Here is a 13,005-nt window from a genome sequence, read left to right as displayed (position 1 = left end):
AAACCAAACGCATGGTTTACGTCACGTCCGGTAAAATGGCGCTGCCCACAGTGTTGATGTTATTTCGGTAGTTAATCAGTTTAAAATAACTGATAATGTCATCGGATTAAAAAAAAAAAAAGAAAGACTGGCAGAGACTGGTCTGTTTTATCGGATGATAATTATTTAAAAATGAGTGTCATGAGCATACCATTCCTTTAACATAAAAAGCATCAGCATTGGTAGCCATTTCAAAATGAGCTACACATAGCTTCACACACAGGTGTTTTAAGTGGATACAGCCAAATAAATTACCTTTATAGTGAGCCATGGTCCTCAATAATTGTCAAATGCGTGTCAGAAATAACATGTGCTGAAGGATCAGAGGTAGTGATCTGTCCTTGTTGCCCTGATCCTGGGTCTGTGTATATTTGTCGATCAGATTTGCCCGGTAGCTTCTCGGCAGGTCTCTCGTCACCTCAAGAGGAGGTCTGTGTGTCTCGCATCCTTACCCCCCCCCCCCCCCTTCCCCAAACACCTATTTTTTACCTTCTCTTCTACGTCCTTTTCCATTCCTCCTCTCTACACTCCATGCTGGGTATCCATGGGCTCCGGACCAAACAAGCAAACAAACAAACAAACAAACAGAACAACAGGAAAAACCCATCACCCAGACAAGGTTGGTCTGAGCTTGTTGTTGGGGGGGGGGGGGGGGCGGGGGGTGGGAAGAGATCTTGTTTGCCTTCTAGGCCGGTTCCATATCACTGTGACGGCAGAGAAGGCCTCCCAGGACACGGCTACCCACACTTCTGTTTGACTTCCAGGGGGGATCAAGGTGGTCCTCGGCACATCATCTCCCGACCCAATACACAGTTGCCCCAAGCCGCGGACCCCCGGCCTTTACCTAAGCCCGCCTGTACTCTTTAGCTGGTGTGACATTCAGCTGCTGGCCTTTAATCCTCACGATGCTGTTTGACCAGTAAATAGACTGATGCATTTGAGGACTTGAGGCAAAACACTACAGGCACAAACCATTGTTTTCAGTCAGGTTTGAGAGTAACATATGTTCCTCTGACAAGTGGAAAGAAAATATCCAAAAGTCAGTTAGGTGGAACTACACTGTCTATTTGGGTCGTATGAATTCACCACAGATTGCTCAGATAATGCCTCATTTGCAGATTGAAACATCAACACAGAAACTTGTAAAATAAAAAGTAAAAGTCTCATTGTAAGTAATCCAGGAAGGCCCTTTTTTATGTCTCAGTCATTCCCGCTTCACCAGCACTTAAATACGCACCATACATTCCTGTTACTATCAATGTTCTATATAAGTATTTTACAGAGTTTGGTTCATACATAATTCATATCCTTAACATTGTATTCCGAAAAATCATGACGAAAACAGTTTTTTAAAAGATTGATGGCCATATTTCCGATTTATGGAGTGACATACGCATATGATAAGAGATATCCCAAATTATAAAATAATTTGGAACATGGATTTATCCAATGTTGAAATGATCCTCATGATACAAGTGTAAAATACTAAAGTAACAAACACATAGACAGCTTGTGCAGACTCTCTGCTCCCTTATTGTCAGTCCTGTGGCTGTAACTCACTAAACCCCACATAATACCTACACTGTTTTATTTGTACTTCCTGTGTCCTTGATGAAGGGCACAAGTCCCAAGAAACACTCCAATCTCTAAAACAAACTCACAGCACGTGATATTATTTTCCCTATCAGGGGACAAATGAATACAACCACAGAGGGCATACACACCTTAAGCAAGTGTGTGTATTGGAGACAAATGTGTCCAAAAACATGCCACGTGGTTGACAAGATCAACTTTAGCTAGCAGCTAATGGCGGCCGTGTTTTGTATATTTCAGTAAATACCAATGGAATAAAAAACCCAACTTCCCAACTGAAGAAAGTTTTGTTCCACTCTGCGGCATAAGTAGTCACAACTTGTAGTTTAGTGTATTGCATCACTGTGTGTGTGTGTGTGTGTGTGTGTGTGTGTGTGTGTGTGTGTGTGTGTGTGTGTGTGTGTGTGTGTGTGTGTGTGTGTGTGTGTGTGTGTGTGTGTGTGTGTGTGTGTGTGTGTGGTGTGTGTGTGTGTGTGTGTGTGTGTGTGTGTGTGTGTGTGTGTGTGTGTGGTGTGTGTGTGTGTGTGTGTGTGTGTGTGTGTGTGTGTGTGTGTGTGTGTGTGGTGTGTGTGTGTGTGTGTGTGTGTGTGTGTGTGTGTGTGTGTGTGTGTGTGTGTGTGTGTGTGTGTGTGTGTGTGTGTGTGTGTGTGTGTGTGTTGGCTGGCTGGCTGGCTGGCAGGAACATCAAGACGTCCTTTTGTTGTAAAAATCCCGAGGAGAGAGGAAATGAATGCTGGAAATGGTTTCCTAGTCTGGGAAAATGCAGATGAGCCATATAGGTATGTTTGATTTGTTGACTCCAGCTGTGCCTGGAGAATTCCCCTGACCCATCCTTTGGACCCGGTTGCTGTGTGAGGGGCCACATGTACCCAAGTTGCAATACGCCCGCCACCCCCCTCCTGAAAAGGGCAGGCCATTGAACTCTCAGGCAAGTGGCAATATTTGCTCACCTGAAATACACACATCTTGCCAATTGGGGTCGGGGTGGGCTTGGGGACTGCATGGGGAAGGACCCCATTGATGCAGCTGTGGCCCCCGGAGAAAGCCCAGACCAGGAAGTTTTGTGGCTGTAAGAGGGCGGGGGGGAGGGGGGTGGGGCTCTCTTGACAGGGGGCTGTTTAGCGGTGGCGGCCCTATTGTGTCCTAAAGGAGGCAAGGGAGCGTATTTGTTCGAAGCTGCAGGAGGCTGATGAGGTGCTAATCTGTTGAGTGGCTGTGTCATTGGGCCCCCTGTTCCCAATAGCCTGTTAGCTGTCAGGGCCTGTAAAAAAAAAAGCACAATTTACGGGCCCCAGGCCAGAACTCAGCCATCGGTGACCACGGGTAAGCAAACACAGATTGAGCACTTATGTTGTTGCTCTGGTACGGCAGGCTTTACCACCGGGCTCCTGGGGTGACACGTAGGCAGCCTCTTTTCAGCCCCTCTTCATGAGCTGTCGGCCCCCTCTCTGCTCCTCTGTAAACACTACAAATTAGCCATCTGCATATGGATGGACCCTCAGTCCATACAGGAAGGAGACACCCGCCTGGTGGAAGGGAGAAGATACACGCCAGATATATGTTCTCCACTGTTTCATTTCTCATGCATACGAAACACTGAGGGTTTTTTAGAGATATTCCCGCTCGGGAGAGATTTTGTTCCATGGTGCTTTGAAGCATGAGGATAATAAAAGCGCTTGTGTCTGAGATGGGTTCGAGTCAGCAGTCAGAGGTAATCCCAAACTTGAATTTCCCCATCAGCCTGGAATACAGATAAGACGGCGGCAGATATGACCCTCACTCGCTGACTGACTGAGGGACTGATGGAAAAAGGAAATGGAGCAAAAGCCTCTCAGATGTAGAGCTGAGATGTGTGTGTTTTCTCAAGAAGCCTGTCAGAGATGGATTTGTATTAAGCTCGCGTGCAACGTCACTACTTTATCATATCTGAAAGACAATAGCGCGTCAGTTAATTTAACGAGAAGGATGCTACGCCCCGAGTCATTTAGGATTAGTAAGGCCATTACAGATACACAACTTTTTAATCACCGGGCAGGTTTGCCCTCCCGTCCGCGCTGACGTGGATCTGACAGGCCGACGGCCCGGGTGTGAACGGCAATAGCTCATCATGGATTATGGTGCGGGCCTGATTGTAGTGATATTTAGACTCAGAGCTTCCCATGGGAGCCTGGCACTTTAATTAACATAGCACTACTGGCACCCCTCCTGTTTTAATTGCCTTCAGTCTGTGATTAAATGTGTATTGACTCTGCAGTTGGTCCACTAATGAATAACAATGTGCTGATTTGGTGATATTAAATCTTTTGGCTCTAATACACATCCCATCTACGTTGCCTTCAAAAGTTCAGACATTGCAAGAAGCATGTGATCTGACTCGGAGTGGGGGGAATATACAATTTATAGAAGATACCACACATGAAGTGTTTCTCATTTTAATTGGATCAAGTTTTGTTATGTCTGTAGCTTTGAAATGTTTTGAATAAGGTACCCACTTTCTAATAAGATACCAGTTATAAACTGCTTAGAAGTTGCAAGTAAACTAACTAATTAAAACAAATGGTTAATAAATCAATATAGGTTATTCTAAGCCATTAAAAAGAACATATTTTGAGTTGCCAGGATGTGAAAAACCAATTTAGCTAGTGTTAGTCTTTCAATTTGTAGTTATACATATCCATTTATTAACACTCATGGATTTCTCACTTTTCAAATAATCCCTCCAGATGCATTTATAAATTATAAAGTTGTTGATATAGAGATTTGATCCCTGTAATCTGCAGCCCATTTCTAGAATTATGTAGGCTGATTGCAATATTGTAACCCAAAAGCTAGTTTATTATGCACAGAGCTAAAAGGAATTAGCATAGGATTTATCAGAATCAGAAATCTTTTATTTTTCCAAAAGCAGGGAAATTAGCTTTCTTATAAGAAAGTGGTACATTAATGTGTTTCTAACTCTACAATGTGACCTCCTAAAGACTCTAATTCGTGCACATGCATTCTTCAGTGTCATCTGATCTGGTCATCTCTTGGGATCCCACCATCTCCTCCTGTGGTCTAATAGATAAACTGTCACCTTGTTTGATAAATGAAGGGCAGCGGTCAACATAGGCTCCTTTACCATGACAAGAGACAAGTATTGAATCCGCCCTGGATACAGTCAACATAAACCATATCGAATGGCATTCCCCCATCACATTCCTCTCAATATCAAAAGGTGCGTATTTGAGGATATCCTTAGAGCGTTTACGCCTGTGTTTGCTCCCTGACCCAGTGGGGCCAGTGCAATAACGTTGGACTCCCCCTCCCACCCTGCGCCCCGTTGCAATGACCACTCTCGGTTTTTATTTAGCCTGGGCTTGTGTGCCTTCCCAGTCCTGCCGCTTTTCAGATTCATTTCCAGGTAAACACAGTGTGGCCAGCCACAAACCTGCGGCCAACAGGCGTTGTCACAGCTGTGGCAGATAATGGCGAGTCCAAACTCCAGCCCGGCTCTGGAATGTTTACTGTCACCACAGGCAAGTTGGCAGCAAACACTTTTTTTTCCTCCAGCACTTTCTAAGAGGAAGACTCTCTCGTTATTAATTTTATTTTGATGAATTACATGCTTAACCCTTTGCCCTGTGCTGTTTTGTGGCCACTCGAATGGATACAAAGACACCAACAAAAAGGACATTCTTAACTAAAATAAATCCTCACTTTGAAAGTTGAAACTTAACACATTCCTGCCAACAACTCCTGGGTGTTTGAAGGAATGTTCCGCCTTCCTCTCGCAGACCCCTGCACCCAAGAACCCCCCCACCACCTCCAGACAGCATCTGTACCAGGAAACTGTTTCTTTGTGGTGCCATCTTTAGGGCCTTGCTCATGCAGGTGTTTGTGCCTTCTTTAACTGACTCATTAAACTTTAATTCTTCACTGTTTGTACTCATCATAACCGGTAAAGGAATGACACCTCAATGTGTGAAATGTAACGCTGATCATCATGGGGGCTAATTGATTAGCAAAGTGGGAAAACTCACCCTGACAAAGGAGACATAGGGCACACTACACTGGTCTGGATACTTCAAGAACACAGTGTGCTATAGGTTATTCAAAGTAGATGCAGATCTATTCCCAGTGTACGCTCAGGTCTGTGAAAGCATGAGCTGGGACGTAATGATTAACAATTAATGCAGCAGCAGCTTTTAGAATGCTGCAATGAATGTGCTAAACTACAAAAAAACTGAACATCTTTTAGATTAAATACACTACTGCAAGGGGTACATTTAAATTAGAGGATGAACAGAAGAATGTGAATGTCCATATTTGACCATATTTGGTATACACTTTGTTATTACCTTATTTTCCATAAAAATAATGGAAGGAGTTCCACATAAATTACCATAATACAATAAGAACATGATTTTACACAACACACCCAACAAGAACTTAACGGCAAATAAAGTAATGCTTTGTTATTTATTTAAAACCAAAAGTTGAATATATGTATGTTTGTCCTAAAATGGTGTTGCAGTTAATTCGACACGTATTTCCATTCCATTACACTCAGTTTGAATCTTTGGCAGGAGTTAAAACTCAATATTTGATCATAACATGACAGGCCTACAAACTGTATTTTGGATTATTAAATATAGATACCTCCAACCATATATGCTCAACACTGTTGCAACTTTCGTAACATCTAGTGCTGTCTTTCTTGGTGATGACTAAATTGCACAATGTTGAAATTGCAATCACAGATGAAAAGCAAATTAATTGCATCTCTTATAGCAACTCCTCAAGGTCTACTTTTTTAGTTAGTTAGTCTATTTGTTATATCTCTAGATATATTCCTGCTAATTTCCCACTTGTATCTGGCGGAGATGTTATTATGTTGTCCTACTTTCGGGTACCAAATTTGAAAGAGTATCAGGACAATAATTTCCTGGAGAGACTTCCATTTGCACCTGTTGTATAGGGACACTCAGTCAGGACACAACCCAGAGAATAAATAAAGAACATTACATATAGTGGTAGAGCGGCTGATCAAGGCACCAGTTGATTTCTTTTTGTTTTTGAACAAATCCAAAATGTGACCTTCACCCGTGTGGGAGGACTGCGGCCGGTTGATGATTAACTGATGAATTAGCAACATGTCTCATTCAGAACAGAATGTCATGCGGGTCAAGGACCCTTTGTGAATACTGAGGATTTTGGTGTCTGTAGTTTTGTAATGACTGCATGACATGGTGCAAGCGCACTATTGATTTGGTTGGGAACAGGGGCATTTGGTTTAAGTAAATATCTAGTATCCTATGTAGGTTTTTTACACACTCAAGTAAAATTGTCCTAGTGTTTTCTCATTGAAATAAACTGTATCCTTATACAAGTAGCCTACTAGATACTTTTATTTTTAGTGAGCAGAATTCTGTAAATATGATGTAAAAGTGATTTGATGTAGATGATTTAGGCAAAGAAATAACCTATGCATAATTCATGTTTACAAAATATTTTATGTGAAGATCCACGTTTGATGGCTATGGCCCTGCACTTTTATTTTCAACACCTCCACATATCTACCCATAAATACATTATATAAATACTATATCCAAAATGTTAGATGTTTATTTGCTTTAACTGTTTTATGATTATGAATGTATTGTCGTTTTTAATTTTCGAAAATAATAGCCTATAACGAGTGTTGGCCGAGGGAATCCGCAGATTTGACATCTCCTGCTCTCTTCGGTGAAATCCCCAATCCTCAAATATACACACGCTCACACACACACAGCTTTTTCTCATGATCTCATTTCCAAGTTAAGCAGACTCTGTTAGTCCCTCGTCAACACGACAGGTTTACTCGCCTTTACTAATGGGCCTCTATACTGATAGTTATGCTCTTGCGTAAATATGCAGTCAAATAGATGTACCACCACTGACACGTGGCTGGCAGCGGACTGCAGCCTCACCTTGATGTTTGTGTCATACAAATACTGTACAGGCTGCGAGAAACAAGGGCCTCCACAGCCGCCTCACTGACTGCAGATATACACAGACATTAGAGTATAAAAAGAGATCCACAAAACACATAAATCTACGTACAAGCCTGCTTTTTACGCATGCTGTGGCCTGGCACGATGCAGAATTATATAACCTGCAAATTAAACCTGTCTAAATTAGTTAATTGTTTTTTGGTAGCTTCAATTATTTTTCATCTATGTATTGCTAAAAGCAACGCCAAAAAAAGAGCACATTTACGAAAATTCCATCGATTCTTAAAATGTGTCACGGATTTTTTTAAATAATGAGTTTTTGTGCCACTGAACAGCAGAGGCAGATGCAGGCAGTGACCGAGAGAGGGCGCTCTGAAGCTATGCGAGGCATATTCAACACTAATTAAAACATTTGGAAACAGTAATTCTGACATCTGGGTTAGTAAAGCACAATAAAATATACCCTGTTTTGTTTTCTTGCACATATTAGTGAAATATTGTAGATGAAAATACCCTTTAATAGTGACAACGATGTGGAAACTAAGTGGTTAAGAGCATGGTCTGTAAACAGCTGGGGCAAATGGCTTTTATTTTTAATAATATCAAAGGAGCTAACATCATTTAAATGTGGTACTAAAGTGCACATCCAGGCGAACATCAGGCTTATTTTTTTCCTGGCAGGTTAAAAAACATAGGCCTAATGAATATAAAACAGTTTAATGTGAATTAAACAACTGATAAATACCTGCATTATATGATTAATGTTTGCAGAAACGTTCGTAACGATGGACCACCCTCAACTCATTCATATTTGAAAACTCTTAGGGTTTAAGTGTAACAATGATAACACTTGTACACAGGTTTCTGATACAAATTCCTTGAACGCAACGCAATAAAAACACTTTATGATTCCAGCTCAGTTGAAGTGGAATAAGGACGTTGGAGGAGGATATGCGTAATGAAAAGCACACCAAAGAAGAGCGCCAAACATTCCTCTTATAACTCCTTTTTTTTCTTCATAGCCTCAGCCAAAGAAATACAATAAGATTAGTTTATAATGAAGCTTTTCATAAGGAACTGTTCTTTTCAGTCGGTGCAGGTGTAGTACAATTGGGGTGGAGGGGGGGAGCCTGAGGAGTCTCACGCCTAGGTGCGAGGAGATTATTCAAATAGGGCCCAAGGCGTAGAAGTAGGGATTGGAGGCTTGCCTGGCGCTCAGAGCTATATCACAGCGTTAACAGGCAGCACGGAGCGTCATTTCAACTGCACTCACTGACAGACGCGTCTCACGGCTGGACACATTAAGACACACATCAACGCCAGTGCTTGACGAAGGGACACCGACGACCCATATACACTTGGTGGTCCCCTGTCACGAGAGACTTTTGGCTTTTCCCTCTGCTGGGAGACGCATGGTAAAAGTCCTCCATGATGCTTGGAGCAGTTAAAATGGAAGGACACGAACACACCGACTGGAGCACCTACTACGGAGAGCCCGAGGTGGGTACCTTAAATATATGTTTTCCCCCTCGTCTAAAGCCAATCCCATTTTATACAACTCAATATTAGCCCTGAGATAATATTAACTTTGTGATCAAATATTGACTTGAGGCGCCTCCAAATCCTCCCCCATCTCCACGCAGCGCACTATCCTAATAAAGTTGCTTGACATGTAAGGGGGGGAGATACTTTTAACTCAGATTATGTTTAATAAATCTATAGGTATCTTTACTAAATCTGATTATTTTGTAATGTTTCCACTCGACAAACATCCGAGCTGTTTGGATTTGGGGAGATGGGTTTAAACACTTGTGTTACAGTCGCTGTTTGAGGGTGAACACAGTCACATCCTCATCGACATGTGCATTTATTGCAGATCATTTAACTTAATTTAGTGGATAGACATATACATCTGCGTTTTTAGTATTTTACTATTTTACGCAAGAGCAAAAGCCTATGTTACATCTAGCTACTTTTACGAACAAGTGCCTACTTGCATAATTGCTGTCTTATTTCCAAATAATGCTATCATTTTCTGTATGAGGCTGAAATGGAAACTGTGTTAATATTTATAGTTATTATTTCCTAACTGTTGTGCCACCTGAGACTGATGATCCTCTTTCCCTCACTGACAGTGTTACACCTCGGTTGGCAACATGAACACCGGCCTGGGAATGAATTCTATGAATACCTACATGAGCATGTCCGGCATGGGCAACCCGGCCAACATGACGGCCAACTCCATGAACATGTCATACGTCAACACCGGCATGAGTCCCTCCATGACCGGCATGTCACCGGGCACCGGAGCCATGAACGGCATGGGCGCGGGCATGACGGCCATGAGTGCAGCCCTGAGCCCCAGCATGAGCCCCATGACGGCGCAGCCCTCCTCCATGAACGCGCTGACATCCTACACCAACATGAACGCCATGAGCCCCATTTACGGACAGTCTAACATCAACAGGTCCAGAGACCCGAAGACTTACCGCAGGAGCTACACGCACGCCAAGCCCCCGTACTCCTACATCTCCCTCATCACCATGGCCATCCAGCAGTCCCCCAGCAAGATGCTCACCCTGGCCGAGATCTACCAGTGGATAATGGACCTGTTCCCCTTTTACCGGCAGAACCAGCAGCGCTGGCAGAACTCCATCCGCCACTCTTTGTCATTCAATGACTGTTTCCTCAAAGTGCCCCGGTCCCCGGATAAGCCCGGGAAGGGTTCCTTTTGGACTCTCCACCCGGATTCCGGGAACATGTTTGAGAACGGCTGCTACCTGAGGAGGCAGAAGCGCTTCAAGTGCGATAAGCAGAAGATGAGCTCGAAGGAGGGCGGCCGCAAAGGTGGAGACGGAGGCTCCTCCAACAGTAGCTCAGAGAGCTGCAACGGCAACGAGTCCCCGCACTCCAACTCTTCCTCCGGGGAGCACAAGAGGTCCCTGTCGGACATGAAGGCGAGCCAGGCCCTGAGCCCGGAGCACGCCGCCCCCTCTCCGGTGTCGCAGGCGCAGCACCTCATGGCCCACTCTCAGCATCACTCGGTCCTGGCGCATGACGCGCACCTGAAGGCCGGAGCACCACTACTCCTTCAACCACCCGTTCTCCATAAATAACCTCATGTCCTCGGAGCAGCAGCATCACAAAATGGACCTAAAGACTTACGAGCAGGTGATGCATTACTCCGGCTATGGCTCCCCCATGGCCGGGGCTCTTTCCATGAGCTCCATGGCGGGGAAAGCCGGGCTGGATTCTTCCTCCATACCTGATACAACTTACTACCAAGGCGTGTATTCCAGGCCGATCATGAACTCCTCATAAACTCTGAAACCCTCACGTGTGATGCGGACTTTCTTCCCCTTCAATTTGTACATTTGTAAAAATAAATATAGAGTTTGTGTACAATATGTATTTCAAATATTTTTGACGTTTCCCACTGTTTTAGTTGTCGAGTTTGTTAGTAGGCTAATTATTTTGAGAGAGGATGTTGATGATAATATTAATAATGCAAATTAATGATAATGTGATGAGATCTGTTCAGAAGTCGGCTTCAGGAGTGGACCCCAAAGACAAACAACAACAACGACTTGCTGTAAAATAGCCTCCATCTGCAACCCTGGATTCCTAAATGAATTTAAAATGTCTCGCAGGATTTCTTCAATCATTTGTGTAATTCCTATTTATGGCTTGTATATGTGTATTCTTGTAGTGACAAGAACAGAATCTATATTAAAGTGGTATTGGTTTTGTTTTCTGAAAATGCTCGTGTTTGACCTTTATTATTATTCGTATTACTACTATTATTAATATAATTATAATTATTATTATATGCAACAGCAGAAGAGGCGTCTCTACCATGCAACCATAGCAATTGTGTTCATATTGATGGTTCACTTATAAACTTATACAACTATAATGACTATTCTGATTATATAAATTAATATAACAGATTGAGAAAAATAGTAGGTCAAAATATTTTTTATTTAAGAAAAATATACATTTGAATACGTTTACATTAAACAAATGATATGTAAAAAAAAATGTAAATGTGTAAGAGGAAAATACAATTTAAGACAATTATTTATTTGTATTTAAAATCAAGATATAGCTTTGTATTCATATGTATAATGACACGATCAAATTCCGTGGGCATACAAGAGTTTCAGGATCTTTTCCTATTTAATTAAAACACATTCTTATCCATGTGCTTTTAAAATAAGGCGCATGTTTTCAGCAGGGATTAATAGATTTGTTGGACAACAACGCGAACAATGCGCCCAATCTGTCATTAGGAAAATGTAAACAAATCAGACAAACGGTTATTAATCCCGAACGCAAAGTGAGATATTTCGGGGGGAAAAGTTTATCCAAACACATCAGCCTGGCAACATGCTGGCACTGAAGTGACGCAAAATAGACGCATTTCAGAAGAAGAAAGCAGGAAATAAAACAATCTACTCAAAATGAAAATATGCACACATTTAAATTAGGCCTAAATTAAAACAATTTCAAGTCAAAGGAATGGGTGTGTGAGAGTTGCTCAGATCATATTAAATCAGCCATTTAAATTCCCACACATACAGTGAGACACATTCAAATATATCTAGCACTGTCACTCAAACAGCATGCCTGCCTGCCTGCCAGTCACCCCAGGTTGATCTCTATCACACACCCCCCACACACACACACACACACACACACACACACACACACACACACACACACACACACCACACACACACACACACACACACACACACACACACACACACACACACACACACCACACACACACACACACACAACACACACACACACACACACACACACACACACACACACACACACACACACACACACACACACACACACACACAAAGTTTAGATCAGTGAATAAGATTAAGTGTCATTGTCACATAAAACAGCCTCCCCATGGAGCAGGAGAATGGTAGCTGGAAAAAGGGGCTGATTTGGGAACAGAGAAGCCTGAATGTGATGCTCTAACTTCTCTCCCCACAATCTGGGGGTCCATTGTCTACTCCCTATTTTAAAGTAGTTGGACCCTCCCCTCTTGTTAGATAAGATAGGCTAGTTGTCGTCCAAAAAAGAATCGAACTCCCTACTCCTCCCTGCTGAGCTCAAATCCAAGGCCGGGGAGTAATGGTGGGGAAACCTGTTCTCCCCTTATAATCAAATGACACCCCTTCGCCTTCTGAACACGTAGGGCCTAAAGTGCGTTTATTCTCCAGACCCTCTTTACAGATCGTAGACTTTAAACAGCGTGATCTGCGAATAAACAAAGGCAGTAAACAATGGAGTGGAGGCTATGCCCGTGTATAGGTATAGAGTACACACACAAACCAAATTGCACAAGTGTAAACTTTGAATAGGACGCCGC

At 42.8% G+C, this 13,005-nt stretch overlaps 1 protein-coding gene across 1 annotated transcript; it reads left to right on the top strand.

Annotated features, from left to right (window-relative positions):
* The first annotated feature begins 8,825 nt into the window (after positions 1 to 8,825).
* foxa2 (forkhead box A2) lies at positions 8,826 to 11,367 on the top strand. Its single transcript, XM_034221979.1, is given in 3 exon segments — positions 8,826 to 9,107; positions 9,743 to 10,678; positions 10,680 to 11,367. Coding segments are annotated over 3 exon segments (1,257 nt in total). The 5' UTR covers positions 8,826 to 9,035; the 3' UTR covers positions 10,929 to 11,367.
* The last annotated feature ends 1,638 nt before the right edge of the window (positions 11,368 to 13,005 follow it).

Source organism: Gymnodraco acuticeps, unplaced genomic scaffold (assembly GCF_902827175.1).
Source record: "Gymnodraco acuticeps unplaced genomic scaffold, fGymAcu1.1, whole genome shotgun sequence".
Lineage (NCBI taxonomy): Eukaryota > Metazoa > Chordata > Actinopteri > Perciformes > Bathydraconidae > Gymnodraco > Gymnodraco acuticeps.
The sequence above is the reverse complement of the archived record's forward strand: the minus strand, read 5'-3'. Positions and strand labels throughout refer to the sequence as shown.